Source organism: Hemicordylus capensis, chromosome 7 (genome assembly GCF_027244095.1).
Source record: "Hemicordylus capensis ecotype Gifberg chromosome 7, rHemCap1.1.pri, whole genome shotgun sequence".
Taxonomy (NCBI): Eukaryota; Metazoa; Chordata; class Lepidosauria; order Squamata; family Cordylidae; genus Hemicordylus; species Hemicordylus capensis.
The window spans coordinates 33034056-33060720 of NC_069663.1; the positions used below are offsets into that span (position 1 = coordinate 33034056).

The 26665-nt window shown below is 49.1% G+C and overlaps 1 protein-coding gene across 2 annotated transcripts; it reads left to right on the top strand.

Moving 5' to 3' along the window:
* Nucleotides 1–1325: 1325 nt before the first annotated feature.
* HDAC1 (histone deacetylase 1) lies at nt 1326–25274 on the top strand. 2 transcript variants are annotated; one of them, XM_053268143.1, is made up of 14 exons: nt 1326–1483; nt 6508–6620; nt 8684–8801; nt 9615–9689; nt 12361–12499; nt 13748–13889; nt 15205–15297; nt 15736–15844; nt 16604–16744; nt 17137–17245; nt 17372–17502; nt 19181–19327; nt 21563–21611; nt 23682–25274. In XM_053268143.1, the coding sequence occupies exons 1-14, from the start codon at nt 1435–1437 to the stop codon at nt 23707–23709; spliced, it is 1443 nt and encodes a 480-aa protein (XP_053124118.1). In that variant the 5' UTR covers nt 1326–1434; the 3' UTR covers nt 23710–25274. The 2 variants fall into 2 exon arrangements, with proteins under 2 accessions (XP_053124118.1, XP_053124119.1); XM_053268144.1 differs by lacking the exon at nt 9615–9689.
* The last annotated feature ends 1391 nt before the right edge of the window (nt 25275–26665 follow it).

Consider the following 26665-nt stretch of genomic DNA (forward strand, 5'->3'; position numbering starts at 1 on the left):
AATCATGCAAGGGATGACTACTAGATAGTGCTCATGTGTGAAACCTAGTTTTACTGGCTAACAATTCTTCTCTCTCTAGAAAACAAAATGACATCACACTAGGGGTATGCATGAACTGTTCGATTGCGAGCCGGTTCATCACAAACCGGGTGGTATGACTCTTCAACCACAGACCGGACCGGCCTCCAGGAGAGGCAGGCCAGTCCGTGATCAAACCGAACTGAGCCCGGTCCATGGTGGACTGGTTCGAACTGGTTCGGTGGTTTGAGGGGCTATCCTTGCAAAGGGGAATCCTGGCTTTAAAAGGCTTCTAAAGGGCAACCTGGGGGCAGTGCAGTGAGACGGCACCTTTAAAAGAAGAGGTAAGGTGTTGACTAGTCCAGCACTTTCCCCAGCAGCCCACCAGCGAGGCGGCAGCATGGTTCTGAAACTGACCTGGCCTTTGTGCATGCATGGAGGCCATTGCATGACTGCAGAAACCGGTTCATGCACACCCCTATATCACACCCAGTTTGGCCAACCATGGTTATATCAATAAGCAGAGCAGAAGAAATCCAAGTTGGATTAATACTATAGTTTAAGTTGCAAGTGGTAAAAACACACACTGCACTCAGGCTCCCAATTACATCCGCATACTCCCGCCTGGTGTCCCTTACTCCCGCAATGGGATTTTGGCAGCCCTAAGAGGAATGGCCCTTCATTTTGGCTTCCAGCTAGACACAGTGTTTTATCTGCCTTTTAAAACTACCATCTTTTTAATTTATATTCCGTTTTCTTTGTAAATGTTGGCTCTGGCCACCTCTTATGCGGCAGGCAGGTCGCTTCCGAGGAGCTAGGCTGTGCTGCCGTGGTAGATTTGCTAGAGCTAGACCTGAGCCATCTGAGCAGCTCAGGTCGAGCAAGCTGTATTTTGATAAACTTGCAGAAGTGAACGGAGAAGTTGCAGTTTTACTCTTTGAGAGCTGGAACTCTCGAAGGCACCACCACAAGAACATGGTCGCCCAGGGCTGGCACGTGCCAGCGTGCAATTCGACATCCTGGACTGACGGAAGGGCGCGGGAGGCATCCTTCCCGCTCCCTCCACGAAAGCAGCGCAATCTGCAGCCACACCGCCCCCCTCCTTAATCTGGAAATGGTACAACCCCACGCCCCAATACGCCTACTCTCCCTTCAACGAGAAAAGTGGTACAGTCCGAGCAACGAACTGTTCGCCACTCGATCTAACTTGTTGGCCGGTGGCGCCCCGCCTCCCCTGACTTCTCATTGGGTACCCTGGCGGCCGCGAGAGGAAGCGTCTCCGTTGTGATAGGCGGGAAGGAGCCGAGGAGGCGGGGCCGGCGCTGGAGGGAGCCTTCGCTGCTCGGCAGCTCGGGGCGGGCTCGGTTGCGCGGCGGGACTCGGGGCCGGACGGACGGAGGCGCTGTCGGGAGGAAAATGGCGCTGACTCAGGGGACCAAGCGGAAAGTCTGCTACTACTACGACGGTGGGTCCGGGAGGGGGGTCCGGGGGGAGGGGCCTGAGAGGAAAGAGGAGGGGCCGGGAGGGAGGCGGGGGGGGCAGGAGGAGGAAGGTGGAGGGATGCGAGGATGAGGAAGGAGGGGGGAACGGGAGGAAGGAAGGAAGGGGAGCAAAGTGAGGGCAAGGAGGGGGAGGGGAGGATGATAAAGGGGAAGGGGAGCAAAGTGGGGGGAAGGAGGGGGAGCAAAGTGGGGGCAAGAAGGGGGAGGGGGAGCAAAGTGGGGGCGGGGAGGGGGGAGGGGGAGCAAAGTGGGGGCGGGGAGGGGGGAGGGGGAGCAAAGTGGGGGCGGGGAGGGGGAGGGGGAGCAAAGTGGGGGCGGGGAGGGGGAGGGGGAGCAAAGTGGGGGCAAGGAGGGGAGGAGGATGATAAAGGGGTGAGGGAGGGGTGGGGGTGGTTGTGGGGTGCCAGTGAAGGAGGAAGAGGTGTGGGAGGGCGATAAACATAGCTGGGCATTGGGCCCCTTGCTTGCAAGCCCGTGAAAGGGAGGGAGCCCTCTGTGGCCCAGGGTGATGGTGGGCTGTCTGGGGGGGGAGGGGGAGTGAAAAGAAAGTGAGGAAGAGGGCAGGGGTAGGGGAGGGGTTGACGGTGGTGGTGGTGGTGGTGATGATGATGATGGGGTCCGAGGGGGGAGTGGAAAAGTGAGGAAGGGTGAAGCGCCTGGGTGGGGATGACGAAGGCAGCTGGGGAGTCACCTGTGATCAGGAGGACGAGAGAGGGAGGTGGGGCTGGAGGAGCAGGAGGGGAGCGTCCGGGGAAGACCCTGGGGCAGGAGTGGGCTCTGCAGGCGAGTGATGCCAGGGTTTGTGCGGCGGGCATGCTAGAAGGGCTGGCCCTGACCTCTGTTACCCGGAGCAGCAGCCTTGCCGGTAGTCCAGGCGGCCGAACGCCCTGTTGCCAGGTGGGTGGGAGGGCAGGGCCGCCGGGCTCTGTGCAGAAAGCTCCCTTGAGAGCATGTAGCTCAGGCAGGGTTTGGACGGGGCGAGGAGGCGAGGTTGCTGCTCAAAAAGATTTTGGAGCGTGGGCGGTAGTTGAAGGAAGGGCTAGCGAAGAAGCCTTTGGGGTGATGGGAAGAGAGGCAGGTGAAGATGTCTAGCAGGCTGGGCTGAGGTGCGATGGTGGTGGGGAAAAGAGCAAAGTTAATTCCTGGAGGCATGGGAGGATGCTGGGAAGGGAAGAGTTGGGAGCAGGTTAAAAAACAAAACAAAAAAACCTGGCAAGTGGAAACCAGGGAAGTCTTGGTAATTCCCGGCAGCCTTGCATAGGAACATCAGAAACTGCCATAGACCGAGTCACCCTTGGTCCATCTAGCTCAGTATTGTCTACCCAGACTGGCAGCAGCTTCTCCAAGGTTGCAGGCAGGAGTTCCTCTCAACCTTATCTTGGAGATGCTGCCAGGGAGGGAACTTGGGAACTTCTGCATGCAAGCAGGCAGGTGCTCTTCTCAGATCAGCCCCACCTCCTGTGGGGAATCTCATTCAGTGTTCACACATGTAGTCTCCTGTTCAAATGCAAACCAGGGTGGATTCTGCTTAGCAAAGAGGACAATTCATGCTTGCGACCGCAACACCAGTTCTACTCCCTAATAATAATAAAGAAGATATCTATCTATCTATATGCTATACGTATGCAAATAAGCTAGCCTGCCAATGTTTTCCTTAGTCCTTATGCCCACACATAGTAACATTATCTATCTCACATTAGTTTTTAAATTTTTCCTGGGAAGTAAAAATGGCACAACTGTTTTATAGAACTTCCCTGCTCAGAGGCAATTCTTAGTAGCCGCTTACAAGCCTGAGGGAAAGGCCAGTGGGGAAGTTGGAAAGTGAGGAGGAGAAAACCCTCAGGGCAGATGGAGGAGGGTTTTGCTGTCTGATGGGGCCAGAGAGCTGTAGGGGTGGGGTGTTGTTTTGGCTGTGGTAGGACTCTTTGGGGCTGTTGGGGTAACATGTGCCTCTTGGAAGTGGAGTGACCCCTGGGGCAGGGCAGAGGGAGAAGTTCCTGGTAAATGGAGCTGGGGCCACTAGCTTCCCAACTTCTCCCTGAAGGCAGCGATGCTTTCAAATGCTTCTTCCAGGCTGCATGGAATCCCTTGAGAGACTTTTCTGCCCTCCTGTCTTCCCCAAACCAGTCAAGGCCCCTCTTGTGCCCATGGTGAGGGGTCGGCTTGCCACCATCTTCTGAGCTTATTGGGAGCAGCGAGTGTTTCTTGGTGTGTGTTAGGGCCGGCTGCTTTCTCAAGAGCTGGGCTGTTGGCTCTTGCAGCCTGGCAGAGAGCGCCAGCCTGAGCAGTTTCCATTCCATCTTCTTGCCTTCTGCCTGGCATCATTTCAGCAGGAGAAATCCAAGCGACCTGCTCCTCTGAGAAGCCTACCTGGCCTCTTCTGTATTTTCCATGATGGGCAACTTCTCTGACTGATGCAGACTTGGCTGTGATCATGTGATCTGTCAGTCTCTTTGGAAGGTCCTAGTTCCACTCCAGTTTTCAGTAGTCTCATCTGTGGCTAGAAGTAGTTTTGAAGCTGCTGGGGCTACCTCCTTGCCTGGGGTGGCCCATTACTTGTTAAAATAAGTATGTTGAAGTTTGCATATGGAAGCTCAGTCATTTGATGATGCTGTTTCCAGCAAGTAGATCTGCACTTTATGCAGTTATCTTGCTTGCTGTTATTTCCTGCATCAAAGTGTTAATGGTATTTGCATGTCCTTAAACACCCATGTGCATGCTCCTAGGAACCTTGATTGGGCTGCAACTCCCCAGTGTACCCAAATGGGTCTTTAGAACACAGGAAGAGCTGTGCTGGGTTGGATCAAAAGTTTATCCCGAGTTCAGCATCCTATTTTCACTGCCATTACTTCCTGTGTGCCTGAAGCTGTGTCCTTTTGCATGTATGCCTCTCCTTGAAAAACATGTTTGCAGCATTAACTGTGATTAGAATCACAGAGACTTATGCCAGGGGTTCTTAAGCTTGGCTCCCCAGATGGTGTGGACCAGCAGCATCTGGGCTCCTAGCTTTGAGATTCCCTGACTTAGGCTAGTTACAGAAACAAGATAGTCCATGATCATTGTTGAATGAAACAAATGTTTTTAAAAGTTTACCTGGTTCTAGGCCTGAGCCTAATCCTTCACATGAGCTTGACAAGTGCAGGCAGCCAGATCACACAGAGCGGCTACGCTTTGGCTCCTGCGGCAAGCAAGATGGCGCCTTGCATGGTCCTAGGCAGTGACCTTTGTCACCAGTGACTGTCTTCCTGTTTGGAGGCTCCTGCAGTTCTAGCAGGTGGCCATGAGGGAGAGGCTTTGCTGTGCTGCTCGGTTTGCCCTGATGGCTTCAGGGCAGACAGCTCTGGCGCCCGCCCTGCCCTGGCTAATATGTGAGACACCATCGTCACGGTTCTTAAAAAGGATAAGCTGCTACCTGCACAGTAGCGTACCTTCTTGGATCCCTGGAGGACTTGACCACTGGCCAATGAAATAATTCAGGGGTCCTCGGCATATGGCCATTGTGACTGGGGATGAAGGGAGTTCAGCAGCAGCATCTGGGGACCCAAAGCTGGAAACCCCCGAGAGAGTCAACAGTGATGTGGATTTCAGTTTTGCTTACACTTGCAGTCTGAGATGGAATAAAAATGTTAGTTTTGACTGTGCAGGTCAATAACAAACAAGGGTGAATTCACAACTTGATTTTTAAAGATTGTTATGTATGCGTGTTATTTTTAAACCCAACTCCCTGCCCCAATTTATATGTCAAAGGGGGTGGGGCGTGTTCCTGTGGATAATCACTTTGGAAAAAAGCTAATTACAACTTTGGAACTGCCCAGTTTACTTGATAGTATTGTATTGGTGTCTATTCATTATGTTGCATTGCTTCATAAACCTTTTTGGCATTTTTAGAAATGGAACATTTTTGGAGGGGAAATGTAGAAGTGGGTAATTTTCTGGAAAATTTTCCACTTTGTATCAACGGTAGTCAACTGACAATATTTGATGGGTAAATTTACTAGTCTGCTAACCCAAGTTTGTTGCCAAGCACCTGACGGGTCCCTGCACACTAGCCATGTGACTAAAAGTAGAGTGTACCGTCGAGTTGGTATCGACTCCTGGCACCCACAGAGCCCTGTGGTTTTCTTTGGTAGAATACAGGAGGGGTTGACCATGGCCGCCTCCTGCGCAGTACGGGATGATGCCTTTCAGCACCTTCCTAGATCGCTGCTGCCTGATATAGTACCAGCAGGGATTCGAGCCGACAACCTCAGGCTTGCTTGTCAAGTCATTTCCCTGCTGCACCATTAAGGCTCCAATATTTACTTACCTACAAGCTTTTGTCGGTGTAGAGCAGGGCTGCACAACTGTGGCCCTTCAGCTGTTGTTGAGCTACAACTCCCATCACCCCCAGCTACTGTGGGCAATAGTCAGGGATCATGGGAGTTGTAGGCCAACATCTGCAGGGGGGCTGAGGTTGTGCAACTCTGGTATAGACAATATTGAACTAGATGGTCTAATTCAGTCGAAGGCAGCATCTCATGTAACTATTCCAGCGGATGCATCTCGAGGCCTGCCTAGACATCCGCACTGCTGTTTCTGCTGCGGGGAATTCTGATACACCCACAGCTAATGAGCTTGCCACGTAAAGAGTGAAGCTGCTCTAAGTCCTGAGCAGTGAGAGGCCTGGGTGGGTGCTGGTGGCTCTCAGTGCTTTGCTCTACCCTTTCCTTTCCTGGACTGGACACTTCTCAGTCGCATCAAACTCTTCAGAGTTGTTTAACTACCTTTGAAGAACCTGCCTTCTGAGATGGTGCCTCTGGCTCAGTATTGCCTACACTGACTGGCAGCAGCTCCCAAGGTGAGTCTCTGGAGTCTTTCCCAGCCCATCCTGGAGCTGCTGCCAGGGATGGAAGCTGGGGCCTCCTGCCTGCCAAGCAGAGGCTTGCCTTTCCCAAAGTGCAAGTCCTCCGTGTAACTGAAATGTTGTTCTCCCCCCTTTCCTTTTCAGGGGACATCGGAAACTATTATTATGGCCAAGGTCACCCTATGAAACCCCACCGAATCAGAATGACTCACAACCTCCTCCTGAACTATGGCCTTTACAGAAAAATGGAGATCTATGTGAGTGTACACAAACAAATTATTTTAAAAATCTACGGATCAAAAGTTATTAATCAAGAAGTCATACCGAAGGAACAAACCACCCCAATATGTTAATTTTTTAAACAAAAAATAGAATAGGAAAACATCTTATTTATATAGTACCATTCAACAATCAGTTCCCTTTATCAGTTGGCCAGATGTATATTGTATTTTCCTTAAAGCAGTCTTGCAGACAAGTTCACAAAAATTACTGTGGATAAAAACCAATGATTTTAAAAACAAACAAACACAACCCCCCACCCCCCCAGATTTTTTCAGATTTTAAAAAAGTTAATAAAATACTAAATTTCCAATTCTCATGTAAAAAATAAAGTATTAAAATCAAATATCCTTACGAACGTGCTACACCAACACTTAAAAATAAGAATTAATTACTCTCTCACACGCATTGAACCAATCAACCTACTAGTCAAACATGGGAACTCATTTCAGTTTCATTTAATGAAAATGGCTCTGGTCTGCCCAGAAGTGCCCAGCAACTGCCAGCTCTTGCTTTTGGAAATTTCTGGCTCTTTAGTTTCTGTTTCTAAGCCTGTTTTTCCATGTGTGAAGACACAGGCTGAATAGCAGGATGACTGTTTTGTGGTGTGGCTGGGCCAAGGCAGAGACACAATATAGGAAAGGAGGTGAAGTTAAAAGAAAATGGGGGGAAAGGGAAGGCTCTATTCAATACACATTTTGCCACTGAAAAACTGTCATGGCTTCTGGACATAAGAGACACCCCATCTGGGGATATTTTGAAGAATTACCTTTCCTGGGTAGAAAGGAAGATATGTCAAGTGAAAGCCGTGCAAGAATGAAATGCAAGGCAGGTTGACACAAGTAAGAGTAAAGTTACTCATTATATAAAAAGCCAGGTATTCAATACTATCTCTTCCATTAGGTAAAATCAAATTATCTAAAAAATTAGAGCAATCATCCCCTCCTAGGTGTTGTAAACAAATGTGTTTTCGTTATCAGATCTGCATCACTGTTTACTTGATTTACATCAGTCATTTATGCTGAGGTGTTTTCTCTTGGTGATTTAAATCAACCCCCCTGGAGCTCTGCTTGTCAAGCTGCCGAGCCATTCTCACTCAGGGTCCAAAAGCTTTGCTGTATGCTTTCATGGAAGCTGTTTTTACTCTGCCTTAAAGATGATCAGCAGGAAAGTCTCACCTATAGCCAATACTATATGCTTTTCTTGTAGTTTGTGACTGATAAGCACTAACATCCAGTGTTCCCTCTAAGGCGTGCACATGTGCGCACGCTCACATGTTTTTTGATGTCTGCTCAGTTAATTTTAGATCCCGCTAGGCTTGAACCAGGAAGACCCCATTCTGAATGCATGTGTGCACACACTGCCTTGATACTGCTTCCCAGAACAAAATTCACATCGCACACAGATGAAAAAAATTAGAGAGAAAACTGCTAACATATGCATTTTTAACCCCCACCCCCGCCAAATTATGGGACAGCTTTGATAGTACCTGGATTAGTGAATTAATTATTCTTAATTTAGTGCACACACCCTGCCCAGTTCTTGAAGTCAATTTCTTTACTCCATTGCATGGTAATAGAAACCAGACCTTGAGGTTTGCAATTATGGTGAACAACAAATATTTATATACCACTTTTCAACCAAAGTTTCCAAAGTGGTTTACATAGAGAAATAATAACAAATAAACAAGATGGATCCCTGTCCCTGAAGGGCTCACAATCTAAAAAGAAACATAAGACAGACACCAGCAACAGTCACTGGAGGTACTGTGCTGGGGCTGGATAGGGTCAGTTACTCTCCCCCTGCTCAATAAAGAGAATCACCATGTTAAAAAGATGCCTCTTTGCCCAGTTAGCAGGGGTTAGGGTTTGGATAGCCAGACTCTGCCTGCCTTTTTGGTGCTGTTCTCGGTTGTTGCTGGTACCCGAGTACCAAGTTGGCAAATGCTCCACCAGAGATGAGCCTGCGGAACCTGAAGTCTGTTCAAATTGGTCAGCATGACCAGAATGTGTTTTAAATAAAGATTGTCTTGTCATCACAGAGACCCTACAAAGCAAGTGCTGAGGAAATGACCAAATACCACAGTGACGACTACATCAAATTTCTGCGGTCGATTCGTCCAGATAACATGTCTGAATACAGCAAGCAGATGCAGCGATGTAAGCTTTGAGAGTGACGCTTGCTAGCAACTGGAGTAGTTATGGGGGGTGGGGAAGTGGCTCTGCATGGCAGAAAGGGGTGTGTGTGTGTGTGTGTGTGTGTGTAGTTACAGAGTTTGAGCACAGATACAATGTGAAGCAGCAGTTTTTGGTGGATCAAACTCATAGTCAGTAAAATCCCTCTGTAATACATTGTTGATGCTTCTTCTATGCTCTCCAAAACAACTGGAGAACATATTGCAATATGAGGATAATGCCTTGCCATGGAGCATTCTGAGTGCTCTTTTGTGCAAATGCAAAGTATTTATGCTGATTAATGTGAGTTCTTGTGCTCAACTTTGACTCCAGCAGGTGGTGTGTGTTTCTAGTGTGGATTGTCGAGGAACTCCACCAAAATTTAGAAGTGTTCTGGGCTAACAGACAGTTCAGGCAGTTTTAACATCTTGTCTCTATTAGCAAACAAGATTGAGCTATTTTCTCTCTCTGCAGCCTTCCTCAGTGCGAGCAGCTCTCTGCTTGTGCTATGCACATCTGGATTATGTGGACTGGCTCTTGGAGGGGAAATGGTGTCCTCCTTCCAGCCGTTTACAGCCTTGCATATTTTTTGCCAGTTCTCTGCATCCTGGTATCCCCCACCCATTAGGCAAATTGTTTCCTTAGCCTGAAGGATTGTTGTTGTCTTGGGCTGAAGTTGTATCAAAGTTCTGATGGTCCACCTGGTACCACTCCATTGTTTTGCTGAGTCCATCCACTCCCCTGGATTAAAGTTGCTTCTCAACTTGCAAGCATTTCCTTTTTGCTTTCTTTTTCTAGTCAATGTTGGAGAGGATTGCCCAGTGTTCGATGGCTTGTTTGAGTTTTGTCAGCTTTCTACAGGTGGTTCTGTAGGTAAGTTATGGCCAGGGTTTTTTTTTAATAATCTCAAAGGATAAATGAACTATAGCTTGAGGCATGGAACATCTCGTTTTCTAAGGAGGGCTTAGATTTCATTTACCTAAGGGTTCTGTCATTTTGTACTCCCCTGCAACTGGTATTCAGAGGCATCCTGCCTCTGAGGCTGGAGCTGGCCTATACCCTCAGACTAGTAGCCGTTGATAGATCTCTCCTCCATGAAGTTATCCAAACCCCTCTTAAAGCCAGCCATGTTGGTGGCTGTCACCACATCTTGTGGAAGAGAATTCCACAAGTTGATTATGCATTGTGTGAAAAAGTACTTCCTTTTATTGGTCCTGAATTTCTTGGCAGTCAATTTCATGGGATGACTCCTGGTTCTAGTGTTATGGGAGAGGGAGAAAAAATTATTTCTATCCACTTTCTCCACACCATGCATGGTTTTATAGACCTCTGCCATGTCTCCCTGTAGTCTTTTTTCTAAACTAAAAAGTTCCATGTGTTGTAGCCTTGCCTCATAAGGAAGGTGCTCTAGGCCCCTGAACATCTTGGTTGCCCTCTTCTGCACCTTTTCTAGTTCTATAATGTCCTTCTTTAGATGTGGTGACCAGAATTGTATGCAGTACTCCAAGTGTGTCTGCATCATAGTTTTGTATAAGAGCATTATAATATTAGCAGTTTTATTTTCAGTCCCCTTCCTAATGATCCCTAGCATGGAATTAGCCTTTTTCACAGTTGCCGCACATTGAGTCGACTCTTTCAGCGAGCTGTCCACCACAACCCCAAGATCTCTCTCCTGGTCAGTCACTGACAGCTCAGATCCCATCAGTGTATATGTGAAGTTGGGGTTTTTCGTTCCAATGTGCATCACTTTACACTTGCCAACATTGAAGCGCATTTTCCATTTTGTCACCCACTCACCTAGTTTGGAGAGATCCTTTTGAAGCTCCTTACAATCTGTTTTCGATTTCACTACCCTAAATAGTTTGGTGTTGTCTGCAAATTTGGCCACCTTGCTGCTTACCCCAACTTCTAGTTCACTTATGTACAGATCCCTGAGGGACTCCACCTCTTACTTCCCTCCATTGTGAAAACTCTCCATTTATCCCTACCCTCTGTTTCCTGTCCTTCAACCAGTTAGCAATCCACACAGGTACTTGTCCCCTTATCCCATGACTGCTAAGTTTTTTCAAGAGTCTTTGATGAGGAAGGCTTTTTGGAAGTCCAGGTATACTATGTCAACTGGATCACCTTTATCCACACACTTGTTGACACTCTGAAATAACTCCAAAAGGTTGGTCAGGCAAGATTGACCTTTGCAGAAGCCAGGCTGGTTCTCCCTCAGCAGGGCCTGTTCTATGTGCATAACAATTTTATTCCTGAGAATGCCTTCCATCAGTTTGTCTGGAACATATATTAAGCTAACCGTCCTGTAATTTCCTGGATTGCCCCTGGATCCCGTTTTGAAAATCGGTGTTACATTTACTCCTTTCCAGTCCTCCAGCATAGAGCCTGAATGTAGTTATATATTTTAGCAAGGAGGTCAGCAATTTCACGTTTGAGTTCTTTAAGGACTCTTGGATGGATGCCATCTGGCCCTGGTGATTTGTTAGTTCTTAATTTTTTCAGACAGTTTAGAACAGCACCTCTTGTCACTTCTATCGGACTCGGTTCTTTAGCCTCATCCCTGAAAAGCCCTGTTCAGAAACAGGTATAGTATCCTCTGCCGTGAAGTCGGTGCTCTGTTCCTTGCAGGAATATGTCCCTGGGGACTGCACGGCCTTCAGGAATGTATTTATGGAACGCCCAGAGCACTTCTGGAGGCAGGGAGATCACTGGAAATTGCTTTCCCCTCTCTGCTGGTTTGCATGTGTTCTGCTACTAGGGAAACCTCTGGCATGAGCCCTTGTCCATTGCTCTGGATGTTAGCCTATGTGTGTAGATAGTTGGAGTGCTTCTCAGATGGGTGTGCTGAAGAGTTCCAGTTCTGTATTTCACTGAATCAGGTATTCTGACCTTAGTTTTTTGTGTGGTTTATTTTCCATGCCTAGTGAATCCTCATCAAAATATTTGTGTGGGGTAGGGGTGCGCGTCCTAGAATTATGAGTAGCCTCAAAACAGATGTACTGTAGGTAGCTGTGTAGTTGCATCATAGGTTTTATTGTTCTAAAGGATGCAGGGACACGAATTCTGTTGTTCATGCAACTTGGTAGACGAGCACAAAGGTCGTCTGGTTCCTCATCCTGCAATTCTGCTCTCCATGCAAGTGTTTCATTGTGATGACGAGCCCCAGCCTTCCACCCCACATCTTGGAGTGAGGGTGGGGGGAGAGATTATCCTCATGCTTCAGGGCACTCTGGCCACCTCTGAAGCACTCGGCAACTGCAGGAATAATCTTTTCCCATGTCCTCCAAGATTGGGAGGCAGCCTTGCTTGGCACATTGCTTGCAATGGGAGAAACCTCAGCCTCCCTCTCTGGAGCTGGAGAGGCTGGACGCAGCAGCTTACATTCCCGCAGGATGCCGAGTGTCTTGGAAACCCAGCAGCAAAATGACATCTGGTTTGGAACTGCAGAGATGGTCCCTGTGGTTTTGCTCACCTTCAGGGATGCTTGGCGGGTCATCTGTGGCATCTCCGCTGTGCCATTAGTTCGATACTCTCTCCACAGCCAGTGCAGTGAAGCTGAACAAGCAGCAGACGGACATCGCTGTGAACTGGGCAGGAGGCCTGCATCACGCCAAGAAGTCGGAGGCTTCGGGCTTCTGTTACGTCAACGACATTGTCCTGGCCATCTTGGAGTTGCTCAAGTACGTGGAAAACCAAAGTTGCCCTGGAATCGTAAAGAAAAAGGGTCCCCATCTCTAACAGAGGAGACAGTAATCCCCATGTATAAAAACCCTCATGTCTTTATTTTTAGCCTTTACTCTTTAGGCCTATTGCACAGGAGCACCAGGTGAAATAGTCGACCTGTTCCTGGGCAACGCCACTTCAGACTTCAGGTGGAGCTGACATGGTTAAATGTCCCATGGTTTTTCTTTCTTTCTTAAAAAATCAAATCTCCTTGCCCATGGAAAACGAGCATGTGGGGACAAAGGATTCTAGTCTAGTCTACTCCCTGGAGGGATTTTAGCTTGCTTTCCAAAGGGAAGAAGGCTTCTGAGATCACCATATCAGTCTTGCATTTACAGTCCGATACAAACGAACTTCACAGCATGTAGAAGCCCTCAGGGACCCCAACAGAGGTAACTTCTGCTGGTCCACCATCTTGTTTCAAGATGGTGGCCATTCAGAGTGTACATAACGCCCTCTTTGTAGCTCTTGTGCTGGCTGTCAGATACAAACCAAATTCACAGCACATGGGAGGGGGTCCTAGAGTAGGATAGAATCCAGAAAGTTGAATACATTGGTTTTACCAAGTTTTATAGTGGTAAGTATTCAACTCAGCAAAAGTATTCAATGATCTCCACCCCTCTCCAGAAACACAAAGAAAGTCTGAAGTGGTAGTGCTTGGGAAGAGTTCTACCATTTCACCTGCTGTTTGTGTGAACTAGGCCTAAAACACCACTGTTCTCTAGCACGCTGCCTTCTTGGGTGGTTTGACCACAGTGGTGTTTGTCTTGATGGCTCCTAGTGGACACGCTTCCTTGAAAGGCAGCCTTGTGTAATGACATGCAGACACTAGGAGAGTGTCAGTTGTGGTCCAGAGTATGCATTCTCTGTTCAAATGAAACAGCAGGGGTGTCCTGCAGTCGCGGCCTGTGCCATGGATGGACTGATTGTGCATTCTAGAACACGCTTCAGCATCCTTTGCAGTGCACAGAAGTTCCCTAGCAGATGCTTGGGAATTCGGTGCCAAACAATGACATCAACAATGTTCCCCAAAGGTGGGAAGTGTAGAGAATGCTGGGGCCATGGAAGTCCTAGCCATCCGGATTCTGGGCATGCACTTCTCTAGGTGTTCTCCCTGCTCCTGACCACTTCACAGATGGGCTCCTGTTTGACTGTAGGTGATTTGTGTGTTGGGTCACTGGTCTGACAGCTCTTTGCAATCCCAGGTACCACCAGAGGGTGTTGTATGTCGACATAGACATTCACCATGGTGACGGGGTAGAGGAGGCCTTTTACACCACGGACCGGGTCATGACCGCTTCCTTCCATAAGTATGGCGAATACTTCCCAGGAACAGGGGACCTGCGGGTGAGACTGGAGGCTCGAGCAGAAGCTTCCCTGGAAATTCAGTTGGGGGGAGGGTGGTTCCCTGGAATCTCACTCTGCCTCTCTTTAATTCACCAGTGTTCACCAGTGTTCACCAGTGTTCACAGAACAGCCATTTAAAGGCTCCATTGGGCTCTTCAGCCTCCTTTGCAGGATCCGTGACCTCACATCTGCCATGTTTCTGTGATCATACCAAGAAAGCAGAATTCTGGCCACAGCATTCTACTTGCTGAAGTTCACCTTTTAAAGTTGATTTTCCTTGAATCATCCTAGAACAGGGGTTCCCAAGCTTGACTCTCCAGCTGCTGTTGGACTACAACTCCCATCATCTCCAGCCAGAGTGACCAAAGGCCTAAGGATGATGGGAACTGGAGTTCTTGTAGACCCAGGGTTGAGAACCCCTATTCTAGCCCTCCTGGCTGTGAAGGAAAACCTCGGCAATCTGGGCAACGCTTAGTGAAGCCTCAGAAGGAAGGAGCGGGGCAGAGCCTGCTCTGTGATCAGGGGCTGGGACTCCACTGCTGGGTTTAGCGGCTCTCCTCCTGTGGCCAGCCTGGAAAATAAGCCAGTCTGCCTCATCGGTTCAGGGCAAAGCATTTCGTGCCAAACCAAAGATCCCTGCCCCCTTGATTTTGTCAAATCCTGTTCACAGCCCAGTGCTCTTCTAAGCTGATGAGTTCAGTCAAGGGAGGATAGGTAGTTCTAGATGAGAAGATGACTGGAGTCAGTTCCATTATTTGGGACACTTGGGGCAGGCTCTTGGTGAAGCCCCATAACCTGGGAAAGGCAGAGCAGGCAAGCCAAGAGTTCTTTTGAGCAGCCTCTGGCCTTCTGAGCTGTTCCGTGCCAAGTGAGAACAGAGGAAGCTGCCTTCTACTGAGTCAGGCCCTTGGTCCAGCTCACTCAGTATTGCCTGCACTGGCTGGCAGCGAGCTTTGCAAGGTTTCAGGCAGGAGTCTCTCCCAGCCCTACCTGGAGATGCTGCTGCCAGGGAGTGAACCTGGGACCTTCCGTGTGCCAAGCAGGGGCTCTTCCACTGAGCTGCAGCCCCACCCCCTAAGGGAATATCTCATAGTGTTCAAATGTAGTCACCCACCCAAATGCAAACCAAGGCACCCCCTGCTTAGCGAAGGGGACTGTTTGTACTCACTACTGCAAGGCCAGCTCTCCCTGCAATGCTGTTGTGGCAGGGTGGCCTTTGCCAGCCTTGTGCGCCTGCAGCAAGGAACACCCCCGCCCCTTGCCTGGCTGTGGATCACAATGCTGTGTCTCCCATGCCTTGCCTTTCCTCTCCTAGGACATTGGTGCGGGTAAAGGGAAGTACTATGCCGTCAACTACCCTCTCCGGGATGGAATAGACGACGAGTCCTATGAAGCCATCTTCAAGCCGGTAAGCAGCTGCTTCCATTGCATCATCACACTGCCGGGGGAGATTAACTAGTCAGCCAAGGGGGCGCCAGATGAGGCGCCGCTGCCTCCGGTTCCCAGTAGCTCTTCTGTCCCACCCTGGGGAGAGCTGTGCTGCCTGCAGGCTGGCCATTGGTCAGGTACAGCTGTGCAGGCTTAGCCAGACAACAGCTCTCCAAAACACCAGGGCAGGATGAGAGAGGTGCAAATGGAGCCGCTGGGAACCAAAGCTGCGCCTTGTTCGATGCCCCCCCTGCTTGTTTGGATGAGCCGCTCCTGCTTCCTGCTGGTGGTGGCTGTCCGGGCAGAGAGAGGCCTTTCCCACTACTTGCTACCTCTTCACCAGAGATGCCAGGGTTTGCACCCTGTATTCTGCAGGGCCACCCTGTGCAAGTATTTGACAGGCCTCTCGTTTGACCAGGTGATGTCGAAAGTGATGGAGACGTTCCAGCCGAGCGCGGTGGCCTTGCAGTGCGGTTCAGATTCCTTATCGGGCGACAGGTTGGGTTGTTTTAACCTGACCATTAAAGGTGAGAGGGGGATTTGTTTTGGCGGTGGGGCTGGTTTGGGTCCTGCTGGAAACACTCTGCAGAGGGCTGCTCCAGGATTTCTCATGGAGAGTCCTGAGTAGTTGTTGACTACAACTCCCAGTTTCCCCAGTGGCCATTGGCTTGGGAAGCTGGGAGTTGTAGTCAACAATGCCCCTATTTTATAATGTGTAAAGCTTTTGTTGATGGTTATTTTAATTTGTTTTATATGATTTAAAGTTTTGATTGTTGTGTGTTAATTTGTAAACCACCCGGAGATTAGATATGGGGCAATGAATAAAACATCTGGGATTCCCTGTTACGGGGACCACTGGCCCAGGGGTGCATATTTTGGCTCTCACGCAGCTGTCTTGTCATGTAATGGTTGCACTGCAGCATCTGCTGTAGTGTTGCAAGAAATCCAGGGATGCCTGTCTTGCATAGCTATAGAGCTATAAACTAAAAGCTTTACTAAGCAGGCACGTTTTCAGGTCCTTCTTAAAAATATTCAGAGGTGGGGGCGGGGGGGCGGGAACACTAATTTCATTAGGAAACACATTCCAGAGTCCCGGGGCAACTCTAGAAAAGGCCCGGTTTCGAGTCGCCACCAATCGAGCTGGTCGCAACCACAACCGGACCTCCCTAGATGATCTTAACAAGTGGTGGGGTTGATGATGAAGAAGGCGGCGCTCTCTTAAATACCTCGGGGATTTGAATGGAAGCGCTCCCGCCCTCCCCACCATCCCGCTCTCTCCTCCCCAGGTCATGCCAAGTGTGTCGAGTTCATCAAAAGCTTTAACTTGCCCATGTTGATGCTGGGAGGGGGCGGCTACACGATCCGCAATGTGGCAAGGTGCTGGACGTACGAGACCGCCGTTGCTTTGAACACAGAGATCCCCAATGGTAAGGCAGCACGCTTTCCCCCTTCTTGAATGGCCAGCTTTAAGGCAGCGTGGCTCTCGCTAATGCAGGTATGGGGGCGGGGAACAGGCACAGTTGGGCTGTTGGGAACCAGAGGCAGCTGCAGCTCATTCGTTGCCCCTCTGGCTCGTTCAGGTGAGCCTCTGCTAATGGAGTGCAAGTGAATTTGTGTGCATCTGCTTTGCTGCCAGAATGGAGGGGGTGTCCTGAAACTGTGCAGAACCTCAGCTGTCTGTACCATTTTCTGCTGCCATTGGGGTTAGCGGTGCCCCCTCTTGGTTGCTTTGTCTGGCATATCTTGGCACAGAATCTGAATTGCCTTGGTGCAGATGCAGGCTTTGTTACATGTGGTGTGTTTCTGAACTTCTCTGCAGAGCTTCCGTACAATGATTACTTTGAATATTTCGGCCCGGATTTCAAGCTCCACATCAGCCCCTCCAACATGACCAACCAGAACACCAATGAATATCTGGAGAAGATCAAGTAAGTCCTGCTGCTCTGTCTGGTGAGGTGGGTCACTCTTGCAAGGGGTCTGTCTGTCGGTCTCCCTCCCCTCCTCGCTTTCTGATTGCTCTGGGATGGGGTCTTTGTGTGATTGCTTGGCCACAGGCAGCGCCTCTTTGAGAATCTACGGATGCTTCCCCACGCTCCTGGAGTCCAGATGCAGCCGATCCCGGAGGACGCTGTGCCAGAGGACAGTGGAGACGAAGAGGAGGAAGATCCGGACAAACGCATTTCCAGTGAGTGCTGGAGGCTGTGGGGATTGTGTGCCTGAATTCTTGTGGCAGGCGAGATGCACGCTCTGGGTCAGTGCTAGTCTGGGGAATCACAGTGGTCCTCCATAAATGTCACCTTGCTACTCAGGAGCTGGATAGAGAGACGAGTCTTTCTGTCCAGGGAGGACCCCCTCCCCTCCTGAGACATGTGGCCCCAGCCTAGAAGAAACTGCCATGTCTGGGTTTCTGTGGAACCCCTTATGTTGGGTCCCCAGATGATGTTGTACGATAACTCCCATAATCCCCCGCCACAAGGCCATTGTGGTTGGGGATCATGGGAGTTGTAGTCCAACATCATCAAACAAAGTTTCAGAACTCCCACCTTCTTTGGATTAGGATCATCCCTTCGCTTATGTACTGGAAAATCCACCCCCCATGCCCGTCTTTAACCACAATCTATCAAGAGGCCGCATTTTGTTTACTGAAAATACATATACCTTGCCCTTTAGGACACATCCTCCACAGGACAGCTGACAGCAGTTAAATGAAACCCATGATCAGTGCTTAAAGCAACAACAATAGGAAAAAGTGCCAGTTAAAATCATATTAATAAAAAACAAAACAGCAGTTAAAATCAGCAATTAAAGGCCTTTCAAAAGGAAGGTGTGTTACAGGAGGAGCTCAGGGACACAGGAGCGGTTTGTCCCCTTTGCTAAGCAGGGTCCACCCAGGTTGCATATGAATGGGAGACTACATGAGTGAGCACTATAAGATGTTCCCTCTCAGGGGATGGAGCTACTCTGGGAAGAGCATCTACAGGTTCCAAGTTCCCTCCCTGGCAGCAACTCCCAGACAGGGCTGAGAGAGACTCCTGTCTGCAACCTTGGAGAAGCTGCTGCCAGTCTGTGTTGACAATATTGAGCCAAGGGTCTGACTCAGTATATGGCAGCTTCCTATGTTCCTATGAGGAGGTTTGGCTGAGAACTCTGGGTAGGGTCCTGGGCTGCTGTCGTCATGCCAGAATACTGGTTGTGTGCAAAGCCTGCCAAACTTATAAGCTAGCTGTAGAATTTTGACTTTGCTTGCTGCAAATTGTTGGAGAGCTCATATGGCCCTGCATATTTCCGACTGGAGTCCTGACTGTGAGATCTTGCCACTTTCTTGGTAACTGGAGAACATTGTGTGTGAGATTACATCAAGGTGTTTTGTGTTACACCTGAGCCAGCCCTGTATTTCAAAAGTAACGTGGACCCACGGTAAAGCCTAGTGCTGTGCAACATCTCAGAGGCTTTGGATTGTGCACACACACACGCACCCCATCCCCGTGAACATCTTCTTGCAATTTAGGTTAGTTTATTCTAACCCACTCATTTGAAATAAACTACAGTTTGAACCCAAGGCATGAAGTGAGTTACAGAGAGCCGTGTATTTCAGGTAGGTAGAGAAGAACAAGCAGAGACTGATTAGTTTGCTTGTCATGACCAATCTTGGTTTATTCTCGCCTAAGTTGGAAGTAGACACTTTTGTGGGCGGGGGAAGTGCAAGTGTTCCTGAGTCTCAGGAATGTTGTACAGAGCCAGGTTTAACGGGGGTTCCACATTCTGTCTGAACCAGGCCCCCTTTCCTCCCCCTGCTCACTCCCTGCCTGAAACGGAGAGACTTGCCTCCGTGACACCAGACTTCTTCTTCTTCTCCCTCGCAGTCCGCTCATCAGACAAGAGAATAGCTTGCGACGAGGAATTCTCTGACTCCGAAGATGAAGGGGAAGGTGGCCGCAAGAACGTGGCCAATTTCAAGAAGGCCAAACGGGCAAAAACGGAGGAAGAGGAGAAAGAGGAGGACAAGAAAGGTACCGTCCAGCCCAGAGCTAGTGGCCACTGAACATGCTGGTCATTTTGTGGGGCTCAAACTTTGGCATGTGCTTTTTGCAAACATCATTCTACCTTTTACCCAACTCTTCTGCTAGTTTCATGTCCAAGGGACTGAGCAAGCCTGTGCCTGAAAGGTGTTCCCAGACTACCTTGCTGGGCCTAGATTATGTGTGGAGCACCAGGCCTGAGGCTTGGAAGTAATCAGAAAGTGCCTCTGAACATATGCAGAGTGCATTTCCCTTGCCCCTGAGGAACTGCAGCCTGGCCAGCCCCAGTGGAACTGAATTATTCTAGGTTAGGGGTGTGTGGCTTCCAGATGTTCTTACAGATGACCCAGCACCGTCAAATTGGTGTTGTGAGGATGTCCTGCCCTGTGAAAGCTTGACCTTTGTGGGGTTATTTTGGAGGCTTTCAGCATTTTCAGCTGCATACCACTTGTTTGTTATGTTTATATCCTGCTCCTCCTCCAGGGATCCCAGAGTGCTGTACGTGGTTATGTTCATCATCGCAACAACCCTGTGAGGTAGATTAGGTGGAGAGAGAGAAGTGGCTGGCCCAGAGTCTCCCAGTAAGGCAGTTGACCTGATTGCTAAGAGGGTGGGACAAGCTCCAGGAGGAGCCCAGCTTTTGATTGTCCGGAAACAATGAGGTAGGAAGAGGAGCAGGGCAAGGCCGGCGTCTGTGGGGCAGGAGCTGGGTTGGATGGCACCGCCCTCCCCAGCATTTTAGTGGGGTTGGAGGAAAAGCCCCTCCAACCTAGCTCCTCTCACAGATATTCACTCTTCCTTCCTGGTTGTTTGCGAACCGATGGTTGAGACTGCGGAGCGTGCCCGGCTCCTGAAGCTGGCTAGGATGCTTGTCCTGTCCTCTTAACAGTCGTGTGAACTGGCTGAGTGAGTTAGGGAGAAAACATCGTCTTCTGTCTGTGTCTCTCTCTCTCTTTCTGGTGTCAGCGAAGGAAGGGAATCTGGCAGGGCAGCTGGCCACAGATTTCTGAAGGAGCCATCTGCCTGCAAAAGCACGTCTGCCGGGTCCTTGTTCAGTTTCTTGTTCCCAGGGCAACCACAAAGGAGACATGATGATGGTTATTCCGTAATTTGATAGTTTTAGCTTCAGCGAGCTGCAAAATGCTCAGTGTTTGGCTTCTTCTTAACGACGGAAATTACTAGAGCTATGGAAACCTGCATGTGACCAGTGGGGGTTTCTGTATTCCTTTACTTTCTATCTTACCTTTTGATCTAGAAGCCTCCTTGTGGTGGCCTTCATAAAATGATACAGTAGAACTAAACTGTTTAAAAGCATCCACTTTCAAGAATACTTGAAAGTCGCAGACTTGTTGCATAGTATCAGCAACTGGTCCTAGCAGGCTTTGTGGGATTTTTTTGACAACCTACTTTAAAACAAAAAAACAGGGGTGAGGTAGCTTGGAGAGTATCCTCTGGCAAGGAGTTGCACAGAGAAGGGGCAACCACTGAAAAGGCCCCGCTTTTCATGAACCTTCCCTTAAGTCCTCTGGGCTCAAACAGTTTCGGCCTTTAAAGGTGAACCCCCGTGTTTTGAATTGTGGCCAGAAGCTAAGATGGGAGTCAGTGTAAGCTCATGTAACGTTGGGGGGATGTGGTTTCTGTGGCCCCTCTGTGGCTTCACACATGTCCTGGTAGAGTGTATTTGGGGTGTGTGTGGGTGTCCATCCCCAAAGAGGAGGCTGAGGCTAAGTGTCGTTTTGTGCTGGAATTAAATCGCAGTTCCACATCAAGAAAAGCTGCATCCAGCAAAAATGAGGCAGCTTTGCATAACGTATTCTGATTTTGTTAGTTGATGGGGTGGGGCAAGATGGCCCCCCTGCACTGAAGCCGCATTCACCGGCTTCGCTAGCTTCTGAGATCTCATCAGACCTTGTCAATGCACTTCCAAGCATATCCCCACAGCAAAAGGGCTAGAAAACTGCTTGCAAAAGCTGAGATTCCCAGGAAGCTGCCTCCAGGTTCCTGTGGAATTGCAGCATACCGACAGCCCTGGGGGGGATCACTGAAAAGAGTCCCAACCTTGAAGGATGGGCATATAAGCAGAGGAAAGGAGGCCAATGAGAGAGAGAGAGAGAGAGAGAGAGAGAGAGCACTTCCATTAGGAGTATATTAAAGGCCAGGTTGGAATGTCTGCACCTTATCCTGTAACTGGGAGAAACCTTGCCTGGTATGTTTTCTCTTTTCCAGAAGTAAAAGAGGAGGAGAAGGCAAAAGATGAGACGGCAGAGCCCAAAGGGTGAGACTCTTTCACTGGCAGCAAGTGCTGTGTGTGTTGTGCGTGTGTGACTGACTTGCAGTGCTCTCCTGGTTCAGCAGTTGACGTCCGAAGCAGCTACATCTTCTCATTGGGCTCCTATCCCACTTCCCCCTCCCTTTTGCCCTCCTTCGCCCATTTCCCAGGCAGCTACATCTACGTGGGCTCCTTGCCATTGATGATGATGATGATGATCAAAAATCTAGTGAACCATCTTATCGTACCATTGTACGTACACCAGCTGTGTAGAGTACATAGGCCTGCATGCTTTTGATTCTCCACGTTGGATGACATCCTCCAGCTACACATGGTGTTCTCCCTGGCATTTCTCAAGCCCCTTGTGCGCCCCCCTACGTGGGCCGTGGGCCGTGGTTCTTTGGCTTGGTGGATCATAAGCAGGCCCGTACAGACCCACTTGCCAGTGGCAAGTGCCCCCAGCCCTCTGGCAAGCAGGCCCCCCAGCACTGCACAGATCACCTCCCCAGAGCTCTCATTCCCATGGCCATTTTTGAGAAGGTGAGAAACAGCAGTGTGAGGGGGCTCCCCCCATTTCTTACCTTCTCCAGTGCAAAGGACAGAAGGCCCGCTTTCTCTCCTGAGCCCTCTGCCTGCGTGCCAGAAAAGGTCTAGTGGTGATCGCCAGTAATGGCTGGCTGGTGAGCCAAGCCTAAATTTGTGGGTCACTGGTCATTCGTTGTGCAGGCCTGCTTTCCTTTTAGCAGGGAAATGGGGATGCCATCCACCTAATGTATTTGTTCCATTTATATACCGCCTTTCCCAAAAGATGGTTTCCAGTAAAAATAATATTAAAACATAAAATCCAATGGAAATATTAAAATTTAGATCAAAACTTGTGCACCGTGTGACATCCCCCTCCTGCACTGTACACAGTTTCATCAGCCCTGAGTTGTGGCCCCCTAAGCGCTTGACAACCCTCCTGTTCTTTGCAGCCCCAGGTAGGCAGCAAAACCTGATGGTGACCAGAGGGGGTCCTTTTGGGTTGTGCTGAAAAGCCCTTCCCAGGGAGGCTTGCCTGGCACCCCCTCTGTTTTCTCTCTGGCATTGAGTGAACCCCTTTTTCTTTGCTTGGGCATTTTTAGACTGATTTGTTTGCTGGGCTTTTATTGCTCCCTTGTTTTGCTCTTTAATGCATCGTATTAAGCACATTAAATCATGTTGTTCTTTGGTAAAACTCTGAGGAGCAGCTGTGAAGTGCCATAAACAACAGGAGGCTAATTCAAAGGGCTAGCGGGTTACCAATGGTGTAGCCTGGCACAGAGGCCATGGGGGCTAAGTGTCCGCCTCCCTGACGGTTCCAGCATTCTAGAGGGGAAGCGGCCTTGCCCCAAGTCAGGAGGCAGAGGCACCTGGGGAAGCAGGCCCCCATCGAGTCTAAATCAATGACGAAATCGTATATTCCTACTAAATATACGGAGTTGTGTCTCTACATGATTCCTGCAGCTAGGATTCTTTATGCTGCCAATTGGAGACTGCATATAAGCCCAACTTTAGATGAGTGGCTACTAAAGCTTTGGAAAAATGCCTCCTTATTTACGGAACACTCCAGATGAAACATGTGCTTTAATCTGGGAATCTTTTCATAAATTTTAATTTAGCACAGGGTCAACACCCACATCAAAGATTTGGGGTTTTTTTTTTTAGAACAGATGGTTAATTAAAGCATTATTCCTGTCTTATAATATTTGGTATAAGGGTGGGTTTTTGGAGGGTTGACAATGGAGGGTTGTTGAATCCCTGACTGATGAGATGTTCAAAAGATGTTAATGTATGATAACTATGAAGATACTTTTATGTTTTTCTTTCTTTCTATGTTTTTCCATTGCTGTAATCTTTTTGGAAAAACAATTTTTTAAAAATGGAAACGGATGTGCAAAAGCAGTTGCTCAACTTTGAGGCTGTAGCTTTGGGAGTTTGGAAGGGTTGCTCTCTGTAGGCGCTGGGCAGGTATGCCTCTTTCTGAATGCCCGGCTGGCGTATGCCGAAAGGTTGCCAGGCCCTCGTAAGACGCCTTCTTGTGCCTTTATCCCACAGGGTCAAGGAAGAGATGAAATCGACCTAAGAAGCTGGCAGCTGGGTCACCCCTCAGCCACAGGTTCCCCTGGGTTGGTCTCTCTGGTACCCACCCATTCCACAAGATTTGTATTTTATACGTTTCTGTAGATATTTCTATATAAATATATTGGGGTCCTGAGACCCGGGTGGTGTTTCTCACTGTGCTCCCTGGGCCAGCTTTGGGGAGGACTCTGCCTGGCCCAGAGTCCCACCTGGCTTCAGGAAGTCCAGCCAGAGAGGCACCCTTATTCTCACGTTCCTGCCACTGCCTCACTGGGGACGTGTGTGTGTGTGTGTGTGTGTGTGTGTGTGTGTGTGTGTGTGTGTGTTCTGTTGTTGTTCTTTTAAAAAACGACTCCCTTTCCCCTGCACTTTCTCTTCTTTTTCTTCTTCTTTTGAAATGGTAATTTCCCCTTGGGGGAACTGTGTGATCTGGGGGCTTTGTTATGTCTTGTTCCTTTCTAGTTTTTTGAGGTGTGGATACAGCCATAAAACTTGGGGTGGGGGTGGGGCTTGGTGTTGGGAACAGTCCTGCCCCTGCAGACATCCACCAGGTAATGCTGCTGCTGCTCTTCTTCCTCCTCCTCCTCCTCAGGGGTCAGGATGCAGGCCTGATGCCTGGATTCCTGCGAGCAGATCTTTCGGGGCTGGGATGAAAGGTCAGGGGAGGAGTGCCGATGCTCCTTGGAACATGAATTCTGCACACAAACGTCTCTCTGCCCGTTTTCTTGCCACCCTCATGGCCTTTCCTTCAGAGCCACCTCTGCGCAATATGTTGGCCAGCAAGAGGTGGCCCTTTTGGAAATCTGCCTTTCTAACAGCCCGTGTGCTCCCTCTGTGCTTTCGAGCAGGAGTGTGCTCAGCCTGACCAGTGCTCGGCCTGACATGCCCAAGCAGGCACAGCTGCCTCTGCTTCCTTGAGCTCTCCTGCCACAGGCTGGCCACTCGTCAGGTAGAGCTGCGTGGCTAGCAGCTCAGCTCTACCTGGCGAATGGCCAGCCTGCAGGCTCTCATTCGTGCTGGGGCTGGGCAAGATGAGAGAGGAGCAAGCAGAGTTGGAGGAAGCAGAGGCAGCCGGGCAGTACCTGCTCTGGCACACACACCTGGCCCCCAGCTCCTGTGGATGAGCCACTCCTGCTTTAGAGAAGGGCTCGGAGGAGTGCTTTGGACAGCTGCGTGTGTGTTGGCAACCTGAGGGCAAGCAGGGGGAGGATGGGATTCCTCAGAGCGCCACCGGAAAGGGTCAGACCCAGCAATGCTGCTAACATAGCCATGTCACTCTTACGGGGTGGGCGGGTGGGCAAGGAAAGGGTTTTATTTTTTTAAGCCTCTAGTCTAGCTGGGTTGTGTTTTGTTTTTTTTTAAAGTCTCTTGGATACGAGTTCCATGCAGCTCTTTGATACTTGTACTGGTGAAATGAAAGATCATTGTATTTGTGTGGGGGAGGGGGCGGCGGCAAGGGGGACAGGGAAGATATATATTGTGGTTTTTTTAAAAAAAATAAAAGACAACTTTTTATTTTCATTTTTTTGGAGAGAGAAAACTTTGTAATAAAATTGGTCTGTTTCTGTGGCGAGTTCTTTCCTGTGTGTGATGGGCGGGGAAGAGGAAGTCGCCATTAGCACAGTCACAGGTGTGTTTGGTGGTCAGAAGGACGGGGGTTTCCCCCCCCTTTTCCTTTATGGCAGTAAGATTGCATAAATGTAGTCAAGGATAGTAATCTATGTGAATATAACTGGAAAAGAGGGAAAATCCCTTAAACATAATAAGAAACAGCCAATGAAGGAGAAAAAGGTGTGGGGAGGGATACCGTCTAAGGATATATATCTTATGATTCAAAGCATAAACAATTCATTAAAGTTTGACCAAATAGCTGAAAATTCCTCTTCTTTACCTAGACGTAGTTGAGTGTTAATTCCACACCATCATGTCCACTGTTTTCCTCCTTGGTTTTCTTTCAGCGGTGCCCTTATGCTGGATGGTTTGAGCTGTACACTGAAGAAAACAGATCTTTTAGCTTTATTGTGACTGACTGAAACCACTAAGACGTGTGCCTTAAAAAAACAAAAGAGGATATGGTTATGGCAATAGACCAGGTAGCTAAATTTGAAGCCTCCCTGCGTAGAGGCAGTCTACCTCTGACTACCGGAGGCCTGTGGTCACACAAGCAGGCCTTGTTGCTGAGCATTGCCTGGCCGCTGCTGGGGATGGAATGCTGTACTCCAGCAAGGAGGTAGTTGCAAGCACAGCCTACTTGGACATCTTGCAGAATTGTGAACCTCGCCGAAGTGAAACCGAAACCGTGTGGTGGTAAGCAATCTTAATTCTGGCAGTCAGATGGTGAAGCCTGCCATGTACTCTGTGGTTAGAGTAACCAAGTGGCCTGGTGGGGCAGGGCAGCAGGTCCCCCCCCACCTCATTTTACTCAAGTCCCCATCTCCACTAAACCTAACCAAAAGGCTTGCCTCTTCCTCTCAAAAATTTTAAGTGAGGAGCTTTCCCGGAAGGCACAGGAATAGCTAATCCACCACCACCACCCCGGAGTTGTTGAGCACAGCTGTAACTATGAAGCATCTTTGAATTTTGGGAGCTTTGCAAGGTACTGGTTTTGTGCATGAACTTAAGGGATTTTTGCCATTTTCAGAAGTCTGGCAGACCAACATGCCTGAAAATATAGGAGGAGCAAGAAGAGGCAGGAGATTTCTCTTGGAGTTAAAGTGCAACAAAGGCATTTCCAATGTTTTTGGAGTCTTGCAACATGCTGTTTTTTTGTGCATACGCTTGGCTTGTTTTTATGATTTTAAAAGTTCTGGCAGACAAATCATGCCCAAAAACAGAAATGGTAGGAATAGGAAGGTTTTTCTTAAGAGTGGTTAGGTAGAGCCAGGCCTACAAAGTGAGTGTTGTTTCAAAATGTTGGAAGCCTTTGCAGCATTCTGATCGTGGTCCATAACCCGGGGGGA

Bases quoted from the DNA above. Each gene is read 5' to 3' on its own strand.
- HDAC1 (XM_053268143.1), top strand. From the start codon at position 1,435: ATGGCGCTGACTCAGGGGACCAAGCGGAAAGTCTGCTACTACTACGAC. The intron at 1,484-6,507 runs GTGGGTCCGGGA...TTTCCTTTTCAG, and splicing joins AGTCTGCTACTACTACGACG to GGGACATCGGAAACTATTAT. The intron at 6,621-8,683 runs GTGAGTGTACAC...TTGTCATCACAG, and splicing joins ACAGAAAAATGGAGATCTAT to AGACCCTACAAAGCAAGTGC.